General features: G+C 40.9%; 2 protein-coding genes across 4 annotated transcripts; both read right to left on the reverse strand.

Annotated features, from left to right (window-relative positions):
* Positions 1-23: 23 nt before the first annotated feature.
* tlcd5a (TLC domain containing 5a) lies at positions 24-3,593 on the reverse strand. 3 transcript variants are annotated; one of them, XM_088380480.1, is made up of 4 exons: positions 3,335-3,593; positions 2,657-2,705; positions 2,289-2,486; positions 24-1,848 (listed from the first exon to the last, which is right to left on the reverse strand). In XM_088380480.1, exons 1-4 carry the CDS (start codon positions 3,347-3,349, stop codon positions 1,331-1,333), a joined length of 780 nt encoding a protein of 259 aa, XP_088236606.1. In that variant the 5' UTR covers positions 3,350-3,593; the 3' UTR covers positions 24-1,330. The 3 variants fall into 3 exon arrangements, with proteins under 3 accessions (XP_088236606.1, XP_088236608.1, XP_088236607.1); XM_088380482.1 differs by lacking the exon at positions 2,657-2,705 and having other exon boundaries at positions 3,335-3,583; XM_088380481.1 differs by lacking the exons at positions 2,657-2,705; positions 3,335-3,593 and having other exon boundaries at positions 2,289-2,635.
* A 193-nt stretch (positions 3,594-3,786) lies between these two features.
* On the reverse strand, positions 3,787-17,825 carry oafa (OAF homolog a (Drosophila)). Its single transcript, XM_088380479.1, has 4 exons — positions 17,276-17,825; positions 6,911-7,045; positions 6,672-6,852; positions 3,787-5,518 (listed from the first exon to the last, which is right to left on the reverse strand). The coding sequence occupies exons 1-4, from the start codon at positions 17,486-17,488 to the stop codon at positions 5,244-5,246; spliced, it is 804 nt and encodes a 267-aa protein (XP_088236605.1). The 5' UTR covers positions 17,489-17,825; the 3' UTR covers positions 3,787-5,243.
* Positions 17,826-22,592: the final 4,767 nt, after the last annotated feature.

The raw sequence follows: 22,592 nt of genomic DNA on the forward strand, positions 1-22,592 counted from the left end.
CACTATGATGACGTAGTTAAACGTGTCTTTAAAGCACTTTATTCTGTACAAAGAAAATAACTTTACAGTCCTTTTCTATATGGATCCACGTCACTTGTCATATCACTGCTAAACAGTAGCACCATCTAGTGGACATCAATGGAAATTCTACCACCGAGGTACAACTGAGCAATTGAAGAACATTTATTTACCAAACACAAATTCCCATTTAGCCACTAGTTTTCAATGTTCATACAGGGAATAGCAAGGCACAGAACAGTTAGACATTTTACTTTCTCCTTATATACACAATGATGTTCCTCACCTGGTAATGTGGCAGTTGGGTAAAACAGACTTGTGCTGAAACCAATGAAATAACACTGTACACTAATATTATAAAAGTAAAGACAACAGATTTACATATTGTACTTTCACCAGTCAACCAAGATTAAAGCGTTTGCCTCATAGCACCTTTAACCAAAACTAATCACAGTTCATAACTATGATTTTACCAAATAGAAAGTATGTCAGAGTAATATGACACAAGAAAAAAACATGAATGAATGAATTTGAATAAAATAAACAAGAAGTTAAAGTTGTTTAATATTTCTCCCTGAGTAAGGCTTCCAAATCTGTTCACAGTTTGTTATATACAAAACAAAACACTAAGTTTTCGATATGACTCACATGGTTTGAGAAGATCACAAGTTGTAAACAGTGTCTACTTTTTTTGGAACACTTTTTTGCTCTGTTCATTCAACATTGCAACCAAGAGCAACATTGTTTCTTTAGTGGAAGCTTCAAAGTCAAATCAATCCATTTATTAGATTACTTAATTTAACCCCCAACCTCGGGACCGCAAACATTTTGCCACATTAATTACAATCAAGCTGTTTAACGTCGAAACATTCCACAATCCCAAATTCCCCATGATGAAACCAAAACTAAAACTACTCACTATTCAAAGGTTTCAGGGGAAATAAAAAACTTCTGTGGCAAGCCTCTCTTTTTCAACTTCATGCTAATTTCCCAGAATGTTTGATTTTTTTGTTTTTAAGCCAAGTCTTTAGTTGAACTCCAAAGTTTGGGGCTTCCACCGAACAGTATTGGATTCCGGGCAACAATGACTCATCCAAAAATGATGGCCATTACATGATGTACACACCAACAGTTGCCGCCATTAGAGACACTTGTAACCAAGTGCAACATCTGCTAGTGCTTTGGTTTCCAGCCACATAAAACTCCTCTGCGCTGTTTATCCCCAACAACCAAACAAAAGGTTCAGTCTGAATAACCGCCTAAAGCATTTTTTACTCCCATTTTCATGTCACTACACTGAAGTTGTCAGCATTTAATCGCTCTTTCCATTGGCGGCCTCTTGTCGTTCCCTCTGCCGCTCCTGCCAAGTCTTGATCTTGCGGCCGGCGAAGCGAACAATGTCCACCATGAAGACCCAGGAGAGCGCGTACATGGCCACGCCCCCGCACTTGATGAAAAATCTGGGCCTTGGCGAGATCAGCTCACAGTACAGCATTGTGCCTCCCACAAAGATCCGCATCAGCACGAAGAGCAGCACGAACAGCGCATCCACAGTGTGCGCCAGGGGCGTGCCGTAACGTCCCGTCTGCTTGAGGAACCAACGCGCCTGCAGAAGCGGGTTGGTGATCTCGCTGCCGAAGAGGACGGCGCAGCCCTCGATCCCCGACTCGCCCAGCCAGAGGGTGAGCAGGATTCCAAGGATGCTCATGGTGTGGTGGGCCAACATGACGGCTCCCTCGGTGCCAAAGTAGACGCACCAGGCCATGTCAAAGACAAAGTAGCCCAGGCTCAGCAACAAGGCACTTATCTGCAAAGGTGTGTTCTTTGTACCTTACACACAAACAAAAGTTTCAATATTTCTAAATGACATATTAGTTTTTTTACCACTTCCCCTGCTCATGGGTGAGCTGATTCAATTAAAATACACATAAAAGTTGAATAAAAGAATGAACTTAGATAAATGTTTAAACAAACTTTTTTAACAATAAATTAAGACGGTGATTCTTTTATTGACCACTAGAGGGAGCCGGTGTGCCAATTGTGACATGTACTACACTGAGAATAATTCAACAATTCAAATTCAAATAAAAAAAATGAGCAATAAATGGGACATGATACGTTTCCAGATTCAGTTTGAGACCACATTATCAAAATTAAATTCAGAGGAACATGAATATAAACACCTACTTTACTTCTGTATTTTAGTATTGGTCACAATAGTGTTAGGTTCTTGGTGAGAAAAGTTTGAGGACCACTGGCCAGCAACTTACCTGGATAGGCGAAGGGCCAGGGTCCATCCACATAGCCGATGTAAGCCGTGATGCAAATGACCAGGATGCCATGCAGCAGGGTGACAAGGCGACAGTTCCACTCAGCGCTGCGGCGGCTGTTGGCGTGACACAATGCCAAGTAGAGAGACGCCCAGCCGGTGATGCTCAGGAGCGCCCCGAGCACAACCATGTTCCCCTCTGAAGACAACGAAAGCATCCCGCCGAATGAGATCGCTTACAGTACAAGCACTGTGGTATTCTTTCTACAACAATTAGCCTTTGCTTTTGCAAGAATAGCACTACAGTTGACCCGTTGAGGGCTTGGTGGGGTGAGGGGGACGTTCCTTCGCCGGCTGTGACGTTTGTACCAAGCAGCTGGACGGGCTGGCTCTTGTTGCATGGGCGGCGGAGCCTCTCCTTGCACAATGCAAAACTAGATGAGAGATGACTGGGCCTCAGACTTTGGCTTCTTGAGCAAGTTATGTCAACAAATTTGGAAATGTCTGTTGGAAACTTTCAGTGGGGATCAAAGTAGGTTCATGGAAGTGGATAATACATTTTCAAAACTAAATTTAGGCTTTTGAATAGGGAACTTGTGCTTTTTATGCATCATTTGTTTTGAGGACTTTGTGTGCTCTGCAAACTGAAGTGCAAATTGACTCATGCAAATAAAATTGTAATGCTGTAGAAACTGTACCCAAATTTTTTGACTTTGTGTTTCTATTTAAAACATAACTACTAACTTCGCACTTGTCTTAGATTGACACTCCCTGAGAGCTTTAAATTTATGAAAACAATTTGTGTAGCCATTGAAATGACTGCTGTAAATTGCTGTTACATATATTTAAATGACATTCAGCAACGCGAATGCGTTTTTAAGCAAATATCACATGTCCCACCCAGAAGGCAAACAAACGACAGTCCTCGACTGTGGACATTAATGCAACACAATGGGATGCTGCTTAGTTAGCAAGGGCAAGCTAACATGCCCATAAACCGCCCCTCCCATTTACAAATATTGACAAGGGGTTAAAAATAATTGTTACCTTGATGGCGCACATGTGGATGGTGTCACGTCAGATATTTAATAAACAATGAAAATATGTTTCGGTTGGAATAAAATTTAGCTCGAAGTCGTTGCTAACTGTGGTCCAAGGCTCCATCTTCATGCCTCGTTCGCAACCTCAAGTTAAACGCCCACCAAGCAGACGACTCCTTTAGTAAATAGACGGATTATTTATTTCTAATTACATTTTAACTCGTCATTTCGCGATCTTATTCGATTTTCCTTCTCGAAATGTAATACGGTGGTCTTCTTGACCCCACGCTACGATAGATGGATGCTTTGTTTTTATTTTATTTTTTTCTGGTACGACAACGACACCATGCGGTCAGACAAAGCAGTGCACGTGGATTATGTAATAAACTCAGACGATGGATGTAAAAAAAAAATCCTTAATCTGATCGGGGGGAATGGTGATAAAAAAATATTAAAAAATATAAACAGATATCCTTTATTATTAAAAATAATGTTTACTCCAGTAGACAGGTGGTTAAGTCTTGTTCATATTACTTAAGGGAAATCAAGACAATACAGTGCAAAGAAAATTTAAGACAATCCTTATAAAAACGAAACTCTTTAATGGCACATTAGCTAACGGCTTCATTTCCTCCTTATATCACAAATTCATGTCATATTAAAACCTCTTTCACGCCAAAAAAAACAAAAAAACAACTTGAGCTAGACTGGGCTGGGTAAAATGTCACCATATTAAATGTATGACAATTATAATACAAACGTACAGTTGCGGGTTTATTAAATTTTAGATTTGCATGGTAGGTCTTATTAAATGCTAACCTACACACACCGACACATAGCAAAGGTAAAAATATTAAGGCACTTGCTCTCTGGAAAAATCCACAGATTTAAAAGTTTGGCTCTTTCGCAATATGACTGAGACAAAGTTTGATTATTGCTCTGTTTGGTCCCACAAGTTTAAGAAGTTCTCCTTGAACAATACATGATAAGTGAGCACAGATCTGAGCTGAACTGCATAAAGAACAAAATTTCATTGAAACGGGAAGAGGACGTAAACATGAGCGTGTTAGAAATGACCGCATGGTGGCAGTATTGGCACCTCTAAGGCCACATTTCTGTTTAGTAAGAATGTGAGCGCCAACATTGCAGTAGGTCTTCCTGAATGAAGCCTGTTTTCACCCACAGAAACATTACACCCTTCTTTTGGACAACCTTTCCTTTGACTTTGGCTTATTTCGACACACAATTACAATCATGTGAGTGCCGAGAACAACGCCCAAAAATGATGGGTTCAAGCGGTCAAACGAAGTATCCTATTATAAGATTGAAAACACAAAAGTCACAAATGGAAATGTTGCAGGATTAGTTTGAAGACTTTTTGTGGTTTGAGTACCCGTGGTTGACTGAGCTTGCTTAAAAAAAACAGCAAAAATGACATCAATAAAAGGTTACGATAAAATAATTAAAGAAAAAGATAGTCCAGTAAAATCCATATGCGAGCAAAATAAATAATCCAGCATTGGGAAGCTTTCCTCCACTCCTCACAAAAAAAAGTATCGTAGATAAATTAACACAAGAGATTAACTTATTACAACAAATCTTAATTGTTTGTCATATGTTTGATTAACCCTAAAATGAATCCCCTCTGGGCCCATTTTTGAGCCTCCACCCACAGTTTGGGAAACCATGACTGCAGTGTTTTTCCTCAAGTCCGATGAAGGCACATCCCCATCCGAGTTTTTGGCTGGTTTTTATCATCCCTGGCGACATGTTTCCCTCCAAAGTAAAGGCAAAAATCACTTTATGGCTGACAGTAATTGTTTTTTTCCCTTAATTTCTTTCCAAGCGTCAACATCTGGAACTCGCCGCAGCTCCACCTGATCCAGTTTCACTCATCATATAAAATTGCTGTCTAACTAGGTCTCCTCATCCCAGAGGCATAGCTGTTTTTGCGAAACATAGTACGTAAAGTGGTAGCCCTTGCTGCAGCTTTTGATGCCACACTTGTAGGTGGAGCCTTTGCCCGTGGTGTCACGGCTGCGGCAGTACTTGAGCAGGCACGGGTACCACTCCAGGCGCAGGCCGTACGTGCACAAACATGGCTCCCACAGGTCCTTAGTGGCGTGACAGGCCTGGAATTGAGGTGCCACCGATGTGTAGGGTAGCGGCTCGAACATGGAGCCGTCCATGCCTGCAAAGAAAGAATTACAAGTTAGATCAATGTTTTGAGTTGAATAAATTGGGGCGGGCCTAAAAGTAGCTGCAACAAAGAGGGCAGATGAGGAAGCTTTATCATGCAAAGAAGATGCGTCTGTGACAGATAACGCAGGACCATGACCATCCAACATTGTTTGCTTGCTGTAACGCTGCTGGAAGAGGACAACGGTGAAGCTTTCAAGCACATTCTCCTCACCCCGATACCGTTTGGATTTCATTGTGTCGATGCGGGGACAAGCATCCACAAGCGAATGCTTTTGTGTGGTCTCCTTCGCTATTGGCGGCTGTTCAAACATGTCTAAATTCCTGTTGAGACATTTTGGAAAGTAATCGAATTGTGATTTTATTTTTTTTCCTCTCCCCCAAATATCACAATTTAATATGGCGTTAAGTTTTAATGGTCTTTATCACTTCTACTTTTCATATTTCATAAAACAATATATTTCAAATAACACAATTTTGAAAATTAAATTATGTTTCACTGCAATGTCAATTTTCTGTGGATGAATTATTCAGTCCCATTCGAATAGGAAATATCGGTAATCAGAAACAAGGACACTTACCGTATTTTCCGGACTATAAGGCGCACCTAAAAACCTAAAATTTTCTCAAAAGCTGACAGTGCGCTTTATAGTCCGGTGCGCCTTATACTATATGGACCAAATTCCTAAATTTAAACTGGCCCAAAGCATTGTGTCATGAAATCAATCATAAGTGGCCCGCTGAAGACTATGAATCATGAATCTAAAAGACTATGGATCATTATTTTGTGATTATAAAGTAATTTGTTGCGTCTGAAGTTGAAATAAAAAAGATAAAATGGAGAAGGATTTGATTTGGATTAGAAATCTGACATGATGCATTAATGGTACAACTTATAGTCCGGCGCGCCTTATATAAGGACAAAGTTTTATAATGGGCCACTCATTGAAGGTGCGCCTTATAGTCCGGTGTGCCTTATAATCCGGAAAATACGGTATTAGGAATGTAAACATACAAATATAAAACACAAAACTTTATCAAAGTAAGTAAGTAAAAGTACCATCAACAAGATAAGTGGAGTAGTCATATCAGAGTTGTGATAAGAGCAAAGTGGCAAAGCTAAACAAAGAAACGCAAGCCCTGACCTTTGTCCAGCCAGTGCTTGACGTCAGGCTCTGTGGTGTAGATGGCCTCGTGGGCCTCGCCACACATGTTGTGGATGTGGCCGCTCAGCCGCCAAGCCCGGCTGACGTTGACGGAGGCGCTCATGGTCAGCTGTTCCAGCCCGCGACGCTCCTCCGCCAAACGAATGGCGTGAGGGTTTTTCTAAGAAGATCACATAAATCAGCATCTGACATGGAAATGGTCGCCGACCACGTGGTACCTGTCTGAGGCGGGCCATGGACTCGCTAGGGATGATCTCATTGCGGCCCAGGCGGGATATGAAGCACAGAGCCTGGTACTGGTTCTGTCCTCTTTCCAGCTCGCCCAGGATTAGCGATCGGAATATCTTTACTTCCTGCCAAGAGAACCCAGAGATGAGCAATGACGACTTTCCATTGAGCAATGTGGGCTTTAACCATTCATTTACACAATGATGCAGCCAGGAATGATTTAAATAAAGTGCTGCCTTGACTTGTGACTTTATTCCTCGGCGTGACTACATTCATAAATCAAAACACCATTCCCCATTTAAATAAATGGACATGTCATTAATCCATTCCAACTCCACTTGCAACACCAACATTAATTTTAATGTGTCATGATTTTGTGCGCCAATGCTTATTATCATTTTACTTCTAGTGTTTGTGTGTGTGTGTTTTTAACAGAGGATAAAGAATATATGCACGTGAGAACTTTTCTATTTAGTCTGTCAATATGTGTTGCTGCAGCTTTTGTGCTCAATTATCCAAATCTTTAATTAAACAACTGTAACCATCGCAACATTGACGTAAAATGTAAAATTTGGATATAAATATGTAAACCTGGGACTAGATGTATAGATGGAAATAAAAAAAAACCAGAGTGACTGTATTGTTCAAATAGCCTCTGACTGAATCTTTCCCTTCCTGTAAATGCTAAAAACATTCAAACCTCCTCTTTTATGGGGCCTTGCAGACGTAGCAAATGGTGATAGTGGAAAATCCATGGAAAAAAAAAAGACCTTGTTGCCGTTGGCAAGTACACGCAAGATTTGGCATCAGGAGCCAAGGCCATAAAGAGCTCTGTGAGAGGACATGCAAAGGATGATGGGAATCTCCAGCTAGCACAGGAGACCTGTCCTCCCATTCATCTGACATTACCCCCCCTCTCCCCATCTCCCACCGAGACAGACACACTGTCCCTAAACACCCCTCCTCCGCTTTTCACACTCTCATATGAAGCAAACAGGCTGCAGAGAAGAAGCTTTTAGTCTGCAAAAGCAGGAGGGACAAATAAACATGCCCCTGATAACCCTAATGAGCCGCACTCCCACTTCCTGCGTGCATAACAAGAATGCAAAGCCCCCCCAGAAGCATTTTTTACTACTCCGCTTTGCACGTTTCTCATTCAGCAAAGGATTTTTGTCGGTCGAGAGTGTCCGACAAGTACACAATAAAGGCAAACATCATCATGTGACACTATTTGACCTTTTAGAAACAAATTGCTGAGCAAATATTGATTTAGCAGTTTTGTGTGACATTAACTTCATGCATGGCAAGGAAAAGGCAGGAAGTTAAAAATGCTCTTTTATCATTTGGCTTTTTGCTGTTATGTGAATTAGTGAGAAGGATTGTGCAAAACAATTCCCAAGCTTCAAGGAAGAAAACATTCAGTATAAATGTAACTATGAATAAAAATATGAGGAAAAATAACTTTTTCCCCTTAAGCTGTTTGAGCCACAAAGTTCCGCTCCACACAATCACAATGGAGCCATCCCCATTGGAAAAGACAAATGGTACTTTATGACATTCACTTAGATGAAAGTAAAAATTCTGTGCTCCAAACTTTTTTTTATTTATTTTTTTATATCTGCAAGAGGAAACACAATGTACTAGCAGTTATGTGAGCACCAATGTGGACTCCAGCTTTCTTGTGCAGAGTTTTCACAAAACATGCAAGTTAAGTTGTCCCTATGTCTGAATATGCATGTAAAGTTGGAAAATATATGACCGGCTCTAAAAAAAGACACACCCTAAATACATTGACATTTATGATCTACACATCATATTCAGCAGCTTCGGGACCTCCCGTATTGTACACACATGCTGCTACACCGTGTGTGCAAAGCCGAGAAAGGAAATAGAAATGGGGAGGCGTTCATGTCAGCCGCATGGATGTGCCCCGAGGCTCTCTGGGTAATTACAGAGGAAAAGAGTAGCTGTACCAACTGTGTGTAGTCGGAACACTGCTGAAGTGACAACAGCTTGCACACAATCCCCCCGTGTCACGATGAGTCCACATGAATGATTGTCTACTTCCATAGGCCGCTATTTGGATTTTTGCCAAAAGGCTGGAAAAAAAAAAAAAAAGGGCAACTTTTTTTTTTTTTCATGAAACCACAATGGAGCCATTTAAAAAGAGCAGTTTAACCTTTTGCAACTGTGATTGAAGATGCTACATTAAACAGCAAAACAAACATAATGGCTTTAGAGTGGTTGTGCCCTCTTAAGGCAATTAAACAAATCCAGATGGGCGTTTGACTTAATTTCCTTTGTGTTAATTGGAAGCATACATTTTTGCAATATTTTATTATTAATTATTGTTTTTATTATTATTATACATTGTACGTAGTCATTTACATTATTTACAATACTAGCAACGTGAGCAATAATTTTAATCAATGACAGCGTAATAAAATTTGCAACCTTTTCCAGCTCATTAAATGATCAATTTAACATTATTGGTGTTGTGTTGATGTTGTGCACAATTGTTTGGAACCTGACATAAAACGGTGTGCTTTGACTTCTTAAAAAATAATTAGACAATTACTCAGTTTTACCTGAGGGGATGTAGTCATTAAATAAATTTCCTAATGAATATCTGAAGTCAACTATTATTGGGATGAGGGTTTCAGGCTCTAAAAAAAAATATTATAATAATGTGTTACCATCTTAGTGCTTAAGGAGACGCTAAGATAATAATCAGTTGAGCTTTCACAAGCAAACTTACTTCTACCAATGACATCATCTTGTCCTAAATACCCGCACACTTGCGGTCGACTTCAGCTGTTTGCTTGGACGAGACGGACGTACGCCGGCCAAAACCAGCACTGCCACTAAATTATTCACAGACGAAATCATGGAAGACGTAGAATGAGAATATAATGTGCAGAGCTAATATGAATGGAGAATACACAACTAATGCATTCATTGCAACTATAAAGAAAACTAGTACAAATTAAATTTCATCACAGCATCAAGTAAAACTGCTGCCGGTAGTAAATCAAAGTAAAAAGTCTTTCAAACTTCCCAAGCACCTGTTTCACTATGAGTGCCACGACTCCCTCTATAGGATTCCATAAATCTAAACACAAAGACTCCATCTCAAAATAATTCAGCAAGTATGTTAAACACACCCCTTTAACATATACAATTGATGTTTTCGCCCACCAACATCGAGCTTCTTCAGGTAAGGACGCGACAGATTAAACTGTCTCCGTCGTTAAAATAAAAAATAAAAAAAGAAGAAGAATGGTGTAGCCTTAGGCTTCTCCCCACCAGAGAGCTACAAATGTCAGCATGGCTGTAAATAATCCAGACAATTACAGATTCCTCAGCGTTGCTTCCTCACACCCAAGACTTTGCGGGCAAAACCACCGTTGGCCCGTAGCCAAACACAAACGGGCATTCATGCAAGTGGTTCATACTTGGACCTTTAAAACAGGAGTCGGGTGCCGCTTTCATTGCCGCGTTACCTTCGGTGGGCCCGATTATTTAAGAGGTGCACAAAAAGCCTATTGAAAGCCTCAAAGGGTGCCTTTTACTGAGAATATTCTCAGCCACTGTAGTCGTAACCCGGCATGGCCGACTCTCTGAACGAATAATTCAACGTGACATTAATGTTTTAGCGCTCCAACAATGCTATGGGTCACCCTTTTAGCAAGCATGCTCATTGAAAATCAAAACATGCATGAACACGCACGCATTGGATAAAAGCAGCGGGTTAGTAGGTGAGCGAAACATCCGCCAATCACGATTTCCAATCCTCGCTTAAGAACCAGATAAGGTTGATGGATGGTCCCTGGGGAGTCCTGATGCCTCAATCTGGATAATGGCACAGCTTTGTGGCTAATTGACCATGCATGGAATGTTTGTTTGAATCACATGGGGACATGAGAAAAAAAAAATCAGATACTCCACATCTGGTACTGTGTTGGAGTACAGTCCTCCAAACCTAAACATGACAGTCTCAATGTAACTCTTCTGTTCCAGTCCACCTTTTTGCATGTGGTGTGTTAATGCCTCACTTGAACCAAAAGCAAATAGACGTTCCCGAGTTTCTGATTGTTTTAGACTACTAACTAGCCAATCATTGCCTTCTTTGTAACCTGGTACATAGTTCTCGATAGTGTCGTAGTCAAGACAACGACAAGGGAGACAAGGTCAAAACAGTTGGAGGTCCAAACCAAGACCAAAAAAAATACAAAAAAATCATTAAAAATCCCAGAAAAAAACAATCTATCTTTCTATTGCGTTTGTAACAAAAATGAATTAATTGAGATGCGATAAAACAAATCTCAAATCTAATCAAATTTGTTGTTTCACTTCTTTCATAAATTATTTAATCAGACTCACGAAACATCAAGTGTCCCGACAAGCTTTGGTAAAAAAAAATATATATATATAAATAAAATAATAAATAATAATAATAAATGTTGAAAAATAATAAAATAATGCTAAAACTAAATGAAGTGAAATTAAAAATAACCCTAAATATTTTCAGCAAGGTTCCTCAAAATTTCCATTCCGTATTTCACAATGATCACGATGGTACTTCGCTAGTTTCGACCCGTCTTGATCCAAAATCTCTTGCCTTACATTAATCGTGATTTCTCATATTGGAAGCTCCGAAGCAAGCAAGTGGAATGTGAGAAGGTGCCGCTTTTGGCTTCTGTTTGTAGAAACTTTACACGATCCAATGTTTATCCTCGACCCCCGTGTCCTACCTAAAAGTCTCCGTTTGCCCTTTTAAAACAACACACAGTGTTAAGATGTTTAGTGATGGGGGAGGATGTTTGCCTTGGTGGGCAGAAGCCCCCCCCAACAAGAACTCAGGTGCAGGACAGGGATTAAAGATCATGTCAGGAAACAAAGGGGACACAAAAGAAGCTGGAGAAAAAAGCTCCGTGCTAAGAAATGCCTGACTTGAAGCTAATTACAGAGACTCTGACGGCAGGAATGTGGAGTCACATTTGGGCTTGGTCACACCTGGCTGTCCAAAGAGCAAAGCCGTTGGAAGTCAATGGCGTTAAAAACTATACAGATCAAGAGGAGGGAGGCCCTTGCTGTTTTGTTTTGTCAACGATGGAAAGTAACCTTTAAAAAAAAAAAAATCACTGCCACACAGAATGCAATTATCGGTGTGTGGGAAAATTTTGAATTCAGGAAATGAGACAGCTCACAGGAAAGGAAATGAAGTCAATAGATAAGAAATAAACAAGGGAGAGGGTTGTCGTCCCATTCAGCCTCTGACTGGCGTCCTGCTGTTTTCATATCCTGTTGCAACACACTCAAATAGATAAGCCTTACAACAATAAGAGCCTGTTTTACTTTACGATATATTTCTAAAATTTATTCCAAATGTCATTCCTTGTTATTGCTTATCTTCAATGTTTTTCTCTCCGGCGTTGCTCAGGCAGGTTACACACAAACAAGGTCAAAAGACTTTTGTTGTCTTTTATTTTTTGTCGCTGACAGATTAGAACGTTTGTTGGGAGCCATGTTGAGTTCCTGTGGAAGTGAGAGCTGAAACAGGTGCATGAAAACTGGTCTTTCTCTAAAGCTTTTTTTTTTCTTCATCTACAGCATTTCAGAGGAACATCTGGTCTGCCGGCGGGAGGAGGATGAAGGATAAAGACATCACTAGGGAACGAGGGGCCATGAGAGGCCAAAGGGGGCACCCATGTGCTACCCCAAGGGCCACCAAAAGAACACAGGAGGCCTTTTTTTAAGTCACCAGGCAACAAAGAGTGAAAGGGGAACAGGAAGGCTTGGTTAAAGCTCTCTGACTTGTGTTTTCAGATATGAAATCCAGATATGGCTCAGAATCCAAAGCACAATGACTCAACTTATTTCAATTCCTTTTAAGATGGATCTTAAAAGATGAATGTACAAAGTTCTGTTCTATAGAAAGAGCTACAACAAAGTAGCTGTTGAACTTTAAAAGTCAGTTCAGACTTCAGGAGAACTTGTCAAACTATATTTCATTACATGTAAAAAGAAGCTAACCCCAAGTAATATGTGGTCATTCTTTTCCCACCATTAAGTGACAACCAAGTGTAAAAAGAAAGTAATTGCTAGTATTATGCAAAACAACTCTGATAAGCAGCTTGCTAGCTACCATTCAATTCCAGGGACTGCACTTGATTTGTTTTTTCAGTTTCAGACTTAATGGGATTTTGAGATGCCATTGTATTTTCTTAGGTTGAGGGCCAGGATGACTTTTTTGGAACCACGTTTGGATTTGATTACATGTATGACTTCACACATTCAAGAGTATAACGAGTCCCTCTGAGCTTTAATAACATCATAGGGGTGAATTCACGCCATGGTAATGATGCAATTAACATTTCCTGGAATAGGTGACACTTGGCTGTTCGAAAAAAGTGTACAAGATCGGGCAAGCGACAAAGAGAGATGGTGCCAAAATGTGATAAAGAGATAGTCATGGGAAAAAGCTTAAGCTAGTACATTACTGGCGAGCACCAGCATTTCTCACCAACAGACAAAAAGAAATTGACAGCTAGAAAGTTACAGTAGGAGTCACAAGTGGGGAAAGCTCAAAGACACAAAAGTGTGTCATAGATAACCAGGGAGCCAATCAAATCCCTGCAGCTCTCCATTTCCCCGTGCACATTGTGCTCTTTATTCCCAATTCATTGTTACAGCAAGATGGGCGTATCCATAACACTTTAAACACTATCTGGATAGAAAAGACAGGTAACCTACACTTGGGAAACAATTTGGTTCAGTTGCTCTTATGAAATATGAATTCATACTGTCAAACATTAACCATGATCTTTATAGCCAGGCTCCCTTGGCTGAGTACTCTCAAATATAACGCTTTTACATTTTCACCTCATGTTTTTCTAACCTGCAACACATTTGGTATCAGCGCTGTAGTATCGGAACATCTTTTGCGAAGATTAGTAGAGAAATACAATATGAGCGCAATGCTGTGCGTAAAAATGCTATATTTACAAACAGGAAGTAACTTTTACTTTGTACTGCAATAAAGGGATATAAAAATTAACTAGCAGCCAAGCTGATTTGCTATTTGCAAATCAATGCTGTTGGAGAACGGTGATGATCACTGACGTGATGTCATGTGATCAGTTGATAAACCCTGGCTTAAGTGTCTTATGCTTCACCAACAAAAGACATAAGCCATTTTCCAATAGGGTGCAATTTCCATTGAGAACAAAGAAAAAAAAAAGAAATCAAAAGCATGTCCCCCCGTTTCAAGTTTATTTAACCCACGTTGTAAATACTCAAATATGCCCGGGGTTAAACTGACGCAATCAGCCTCTGCTGAACTGTAAACATCTGGAATAAAGTTATGAGTAAGTTTAGTGTAAACAGAGAGTGATTAAGTGCTGCAGCCAAAGACTTTATCAGCAACCTTCTAAAGGTTTACCCAACATGACACGTTCATACGGTGAGCTCAACCGCATCACCGTTTCCACATGTGTGCAGTCAAAAAGCCACCAAAACTTGGACGAGAAGCATGAAGGCCGAGAAACTTGGCCTCGGATAAAACAGACTCTGCTGTCTTGCCCAACGCTAAAAAAAAAATTAAAGATGGTTAAAAGAAACACATCAAATTAGGTCAGCTAGAATGAAACCATTGACTGGCATTACGTAGCTTCCACGGCTAGCAAGTGAGATCAGCGTTTATCGTTCCAAATAGCATCACGTTTAATAAAACTCAAGTGCCGCTCGATGGAATCGTGACTTCGTAGCATTTTTCCAAGCAACACCCATATCATTTGTCAGAAATATCACCACAGAGGTAAAATATTCAATCCAATTAAAATTTACCCTGATAAGGTGAAAAAGCTGTCTTTTTTTTTTTTTAACTCCTGCTTGGAATACAAATTGCACATCGTAGCCAAGCTGCTGCAAGTGTTTAACATCACTGTTAAAACGCTCTTCTTCCCACACGCTTCGAATTTTCATGGCAGCTGGAAGTGACAGCTCATCCAACTTTCCATAAATCTTGGAGATAGTGCAAACGGCGCTGAATAAAAAACACATGGAGGGGAACGAGAACAGGAAGATGCGAGTTAGAAAAGAAAAAAAAACACAGGGGGGAGGTGACCTTGGACTGGAGCAGATAAAGCAGCAGAAGACTACAATCATAAGAGGTTCTATTTCAAATAAACAAAACCATATGCGCGCCTGGATGAGTGGGGGGTGCGCATCAAAAAAGGGGCCCCCTGCACACCCCGGCGATGCCTCTCCGCTCAAAACTTCAGAGTATGTCCCTTTATTGTGGCAAACAGAATAGGGGAGAGCAGCGAGAGGGGGGGCGGGGTCACCGATTACTGGAGCGATGGCCTCTTCTCTCACTCTCCCCTAAACTGCAAATTAGCCGTTTTGGTTAGCCAAGCAGACGCGTTGGATCATAAAGGTCAGACGTGCCCCACTTAATCCCAGTACGAGCTCCCCCCTTCACATCTCACCAGGCTTGGCTGCGACAGCGATCATCCCTTTTGCGTCACCACCGCACACCCATGATCACACACTCCCTGCATGCTCTAGACTTGTAGCTTCCCCCAATCGACATGTCCTTCCCAGTAGTCATTTTTCCACAGTCAAACACTGCCTGCGTCATCTTTCCAAATTTGATTGTCGGTCAGGGAAGGGACACTGGATCTGCCTGGCTACTTTTAGAAAAATGCTAAATATGGTCTCCGATCGGGAGCGCCGGGTTTAGGGATATTCAAGGGGGTGAGAGCAGGAAGGTGTCATCCCGCATTTAAGTAAGAACAGCTGGTTTGACCTCTTTCTGTGAAAAAGATGAATTAAATTCACTTATGGGGAGGTTGGGGGGAATTTTTGCAGCATTGTAGCCTAAAGAAAGGGCAATCCACTTCTCAGAAGAGACCATTGTGGTCTAACCACGAGGTAAATGACACAGGCTGTGGCTGCTCTACAGGGAAAAAAAAGAATTTATTATACCCTTAGGGCGCTACCTTAAAATGATCGTGCCTTTGTATCCCTGACTTTTACAGTTTGGGAACATATTGAACATTGGAGTCCAGAAATTTGTGCTATGCAGTACAAAAGTGTAGCTCACGATTGAGTATTTTCCGAATCGATTAATCGGATAATTTGAGAAAAAATTATTTTGCATCAAATTGTATTACACCCCCCCCCCCGTCTCCATTTACTGATGTTTATTTGGTATTGTTTAATGATTAAAAAAAAAAAACGGGTTCCTCTACTGGTGTGGTTATTATTTGCTTTGTTTTTATAAATGACTACAAAAATTAACAAATAATTACTACTGAGAAGCTGACAGAGAATTTGGACAAGTCTCAGGTAAAAAAATGTGTAAATGACTACTCAAGTATTAAAATAGTTGTCGATTAATCGCCGATTAATTGATTCATTTTGACAGCTCTGCTTCGACCTCGGGGGAAAAGATTGGACAATGACTTGTTGTTGGTGGTCAGCTGGACATCTGAGGCCATTGTGGGATCTTTAATCACAAAGCAGTCAGGAGTTAATGAGTAGTTTGAGCGCGAATGTGTGTATATTGTACAGCTTGTCATTGTGTTGGTATCCTGCCTTGACATTTTTACAACCCTGGAAACAAAGTGCTGCATTACTCCAATGATTACAAAGGGAAACAAATGGATTTCAATTTGGTACAGCAAGAACGGTGTAAACAGTACTTCGCACGAGTGCCTTGCAGTCTGGAGATCCAAGTATGATGGTGGTAGCAACACAGCCCAAAATGTTTCTAAAATTGAAATGGTTGCATGACCTGTCAATCACTGGCGTTGATGCGTGAACTATGTGCCCCTCGTGAAGTCGCCCTCTGTAGGTGTGTTTTTGAAAGCTCTTGTTAATGAAATTCCACGAGGTCAACTAATAATGTTAATTAGCCTCCGCATCAGGAGCATCAACTGCACAGTCGGGGTGCTAAAAAGACAAATTAGATGATTTTGCATGAAGGATAAATAGAAAGCATGTGTGCTGAGTCTAAATTATTTTTATTTTTATTGAAAAACAGCATGACAGCTTCCATTATGTTACAAGCTACCAGGACTAAAAAAATAACCTGTTTGCTAACCTGGAGTTGTGTGACAGGTGTATTCAATAATTCAGTTTGAATACTTTTTGAGCTCAAAATGGCATCAAAACTTTTTAAACAAGCTTCTCCAACCAACAGTAAGGAAAATGTTCATAAAAAAACACTTTGACTCTTCAATTTAACACTAACAGTAATATGATGATTCAAAACATCTCAGTGAAAGAAAACTTCTTAAAAACGGAAAAAAGATTTTATAATCCGATGCGAAATTACTTTATCTCACCTGTTTGAAGTCGACCATAAAGGTGACGAGGGTACCGTCTCCTTGCTTGAACTCCACCGAGATGGTGTCCTTCTCGCTGTCCGCCTCCAGGACCTCCTCAGTCACCAGCCCGTCGATGAGTCGGACCCGAACCCTCAGCTCGGAGCCCAGTCCCAAGGCGCAGACGACAAGCAGCGGCAACAGCAGCAGAACCTTAGTCGCGCTCGCACACATCCCCGAAGACGCAAAAGCCAACCCAAAGATTGCAAGATCGGAGGCGTAATCCCGATGTGTGCGTTCATATCTAAAATCTTCTCCTCACATCACGTACGCGGTCCGCTTTTGCATAAGCGCTCAATCACTGCATTTCACTTGTTGTGACGACTCCCCCCCTTTTTTTTTCTTTTCCATTGAAAAGCTTTCGGTTCTATAGGATTGTCTCACCGGTCCGATTGTAGCACGTTGTTATTCTGCGCTCACCAACTTTTCACGCGTGGATCTGAGCAGCCTCGTCACTTCCGAGCGCCACAGTGCAAACTTTTAGTGTGTGAGAGCGCGTGTGTGTGTGTGTGGCTGGTAGTAAACTCTTAAAGCCACACACACATTCACGCACACACAAGCTTCTCTGCCCATCCCCCTAAAGAAGAAGGAGGCCTCTCATGTGATCCCCTTTCTGCACTCTCAACTAATAATACCCCTCGACTGAACACTCTTTTTCTGATACTGTATACACGTGTTTCTCTCAAACTTTACAGTACAACAACCATAAAAAAATATACTATACTCTCCAAGTACCACCATGATGACAAACATATAAGCAAAAGATTAAATGCAAAAGTATTGTACTTAAAATACCATGCGAGATGTTTTTAAGTAACGTTGAGCACAATTTTTTTCAGTGATTCCTTTGCTCGCCACTAGCGGGAGCCCGCGTGCTAATAGTGGTATCACACGACCGTGTATTTTACATTTTGTTTTCAAGCAATATTCTTTAATTAAAATATCGTTTGTTTTCTTTGGAGTGTTTTGTGTCTGTTTTCATTTGTTGTTTTGTTTGTTTGTCTTTATATGTACTTAAATGTCAGAAGCCCCCAACCAATATGCTTTAAATAGTTTTTAGGGGGTGTCTCTTTCATATGTGGCTGTATGAACTTCAGATTGTGCAGGGCAGTAAATATAAAACTGTAATACTGAAACATTAAATAAAGTTATAATTGCAGCAAATTTGGAAAATGTATGCCATTGTTGGCGTTTATGTTCAAGAGTACATGTTAGCTAACTTTATTATGCTAAAGGTGAGGTGTTCTGAAGAGCTATTTGGTATTTTTGACAAACCCCAGATTAGATGGAAGCTACCAAAGCGAAAAAACACGTAATCTGAATGCAAATCTCAGAGCCACACTGCATTAATGCTCGATTGCAAACAGCATGTCATCCTTGCATTGAACCATCTGAGGTCTTTATCTCTCTCGACACACGCACAGCATTCTGGGTGGGCCGAGACCCCGGGCCCGATGACCCCCGAATGTGCCAGCACTTGACTGCGAGGCACGGTCGCTTCAATGAAGGAGAAAGCAAACAAAGAGAGGCCATCAGGCAGAGCAAACAACGTTTTTTAGTCAGGGCCTGGAAAACCAAACTGTAGGCTGAACAGATTGGAGGCAATGGTCTTGAGAAAACAAAATCTCTTTAGTGTCATTAAGAGTTGTTCACACAGAGCCTCCAAATAGCTTTCCAAAATGGATGCAAGAACCTCACCCGAAATGTTCTTACACTCCTTTTGCAACATCAGATGTTCTGAAGTAAACTGATGTTGTCAGGCCGCATTATTCGTCATTAGATTAATTGTCAATATGCAGTGTTTGCTGGTTGCGTCATTTCAAAATTTCGGCAACACAAATTGGTCCAAAGTGCAATACTGTAACCGCGTGAGTGACGCCTGCAGTGACACATAGCAAAGAAAAGACGCAAGCCACAGTGTGCACATAACGTTCATTATTAACTCGCAATCACTTCATTGTTTACTATTTTACACGCGCGCATGCGCAGTCTGGCTCAACTGTGCCTGACTTGAAGCATACAAAATTGGAAAAGACGATTTTCCACCATACCTGTCCACATCAATAGAATCGCAAAAGTCCCGTGAAGAAATTTGATTGACAGCTTTAAACCAGGCACTTCCTTTAACTGTTAAAAAAAATGTGGCGCACATTCTCCTCTTTTGAAGGCTTAATCGTGAGCTGTTTGCTTTTCGCCGCTCGTCCTACATTCCAATTCCACTCGTGTATATCTTTATGTGCAGTGACATGCTCGTGGCTAAATGGAAAACCATTACCTTTGACAGAGGATTTGCATCCCTTTTTTTTTTTTTTACATTTTAGCCAACGAGCAGCACCTCATCATTTACAGTAGCAAGACTAAAAAAACACATGCTTATTTGAACACTTTGCTTTCTTTCCGAGCTCCGACAATATTTTCACAGAGGTGCTCGCCATGCTCTAACACCGTCTAATACCAGCTATACATCTGCAATATTTTCCTTCATAAGGCTAAGTTTTAACAGAAGGTCTCCAGAGACGTGTGGATGTTTCCCAGCTGCATCATAGCGGAATGAGGACAGTGGGGAGGGGAGACAGCGTCTGGGCTTGATCTCTCCTCTCCTCCACACATGCAACAAAAAAAAAACCTGTTGATCCAAGGAGACACACAAGAGCCAAAAAATCACGCTGCTTTCCTGATTCCTGATGATATTTTCATATATTTCCTCTCTCTTAAGCTGTGCTCAGTGTGTCGGGGCTGCAGCCAAACAGGCGGGAGATATCCCCTTACACATTGAGCCCAACCGGGGCCAGCGGCAAGAACCGAGGAGGCGCACGGGCCCGCATGGAGGTACTAATAGGCACGATCGTTAGTACTAAATTTTCGAACATGAAATCAAACCACTATGAGTAGAAATATATGACCCCCACCCCCTTAAAAATGACGCATTTTACTTCTGCATTCATCTCAGTAGGAACTGAAACAATGCCTCATCCCTTGTTGTGAAGGAATTCGATGGAAACTCTCATAAAGTTAATAACACAGTAAGACGAGGTAGGGGGGGGCATGCTTTTCATTTGTGTAAAAATAAACATGTTGGGGAGTATAGCTGAGGGCATTAAAGCTCCATGGTACTGCAAATATTTCCTGGCACGGTCCCTGCATGTGATGACAGATGATTAAACACATCATTTCTTGTTGTCTATCATGGTAGGTCGTGATCTTATCACTTTGGTGGAACTGCTACCTGGCAAGCATCACCTTGCTGTTTTTCACTCATTTGTTTAGATTATCACATAGGATGATAACGGGCTTCGCCGTACAGTTTGTCCATTAGAGCTGCTTTACAGCACCGACGGTTTTCTGCTTGTCAAATAGATAAGAGGCCAGGCCTGCTGCTGCTCTTCCGCCAGCTCACAATCAAGATGCCTATGCTAGATTATTATGCTGTAAACAAAGTAGCGTCGTGTAGTGGACCATCAGGCCTCTTTGGTAGGATCAGACTTGTGGATCGATAGACTGATAAATGGACACAAGGGTTGAAGAATAAAACAAGCAGATGAACATGGGCTACAGTTACGATCAAAAGGTTATGAAAACCGCAGTGGCTGGGAAAACAATTCACTAGTCTTCATCTGGTCATCGTATGGGGGGGCGGTTGCCTGCATGGAAAGATCCGACAACACAGGATACTCCCCAAACGATGCTGGTATGTCGGAAACTTGACTCATTGAAGATAGCCTGTATGTACGCACTTCTTCGGAAATCAGATCTGTCCTTATTTACGAAAACTGACGTTAGCTTCGATGCTGAAACCACGTGACCCATAAATGAACTGAAAACAAAGGGAAACATACACATGGAGTGGAATGTTGTAATGGCAACATGCATTGTGGGAAGAAAGGTGAAAGTTCATCGTGACTATTGCTAGAAATCAATTCACCGTACTGCTCCATCTTGTGAGTGCCTGCCTTGGCCACTAGGGAGCAGTAAAATACAGACATATGGATGTACACAGTCACAGCTCCTCAGCCAGACAGCAATATTTGTCGTTCTTTGCAGTGGATAAAGAATATATGCCTGTCAGTACTGTTATGGTATCTGTCAAATGTGTTTTCTCCAAAATAGTCATTGCTTAACACCACAACACAGATATCATTTGTTTGCCTGCCATAGAGTTTTGCGTAGCATTAAGCTAGCAGACTCTAAGGCAAAGTTATGTGGTTGTTACAAATACACATTAAGTGATTGTCTTTGATTTATGTTTAGTTTGATGGCTAACGTCATCAGAGAGTGGCAATAAAGAAGTCAAAGCCTCTTTTTTGAAGAATTGTTCACTATTTGTGAAGTGAGTTGCTGCCACTGGCTCAATAAAAGCTAACAATATAAAAGGATACTGTAAATAGTATCTGGTGTAATCACTGTATTGTCTTTTTGAGCGGATTGGAAAAATGTGACTACTTGTGACAAGCCAATAAACATCAAGACTGTTGCAAATCAAAGCTGCCTTTGCTTCAGGGCGTTAAATGCCCTCAGTAGCAACATGATATTTACGACTCCTTTTTATGATTTAGTTGCTCAGGTGTCTTGCAACCTATGGCTGAGTGTGGGAGGTCTTGAGCGTTTCCAATAAAAAGTCGAACGCTTCAAACAACATTTGACTTACTTGGATGTGCTTATTTACTTTGATTGTGGAAGGCTCGTCTGCACAAACAAGAATGGAGAATTGTTAGTATTGTGGAAAAACACCTGTGACTTTGTTGTTGCGTTGTTTAAACACCATAATAAATATGTTTTGCATAAATGGGGGGAAATGTAGCATGTCATTTTTCGTTCGTTTACATTAGCAAGCCAATTTCTACTTATATGACTGGAATGTACCAGTGTTTATTCTAGCAAGGGGAGGAGAGACTGTTCCATTTTGACCCATACTGAAAAAAAAGCTATTATTTAACGAAAGGGGAAAAATTCCTGGTTTTGTGTATTTTTCTACCTTATCTGTACGTTAGCTGGCCACTTTATGGTTTTTATTTAAGCAATAATAACACAAATAAATCTGTAGGGAGAGTTCACAAAATCTGTGTTCATGACTCAAACTACAAAACAAAATTGTAAAAGTTTTGGTTTAGTTTGTGCTTGTTTGTCCATCTTTATGTTAGCATGCTAATTCCCGGTTGGATGATGGGAAAGCTGATAATTTCGGAGAATGTCAGCAATGACAAATTATCCACCTCATTGTCTGCATACGCGTTGGGGTCACATGAGACCATCCCAGCCGGGCTGTTTGTCGGCTCAGCAG

The sequence above is a fragment of the Syngnathus floridae genome, chromosome 7, assembly GCF_059516105.1.
Source record: "Syngnathus floridae isolate MCC-2025c chromosome 7, RoL_Sflo_1.0, whole genome shotgun sequence".
NCBI classification, from domain to species: domain Eukaryota; kingdom Metazoa; phylum Chordata; class Actinopteri; order Syngnathiformes; family Syngnathidae; genus Syngnathus; species Syngnathus floridae.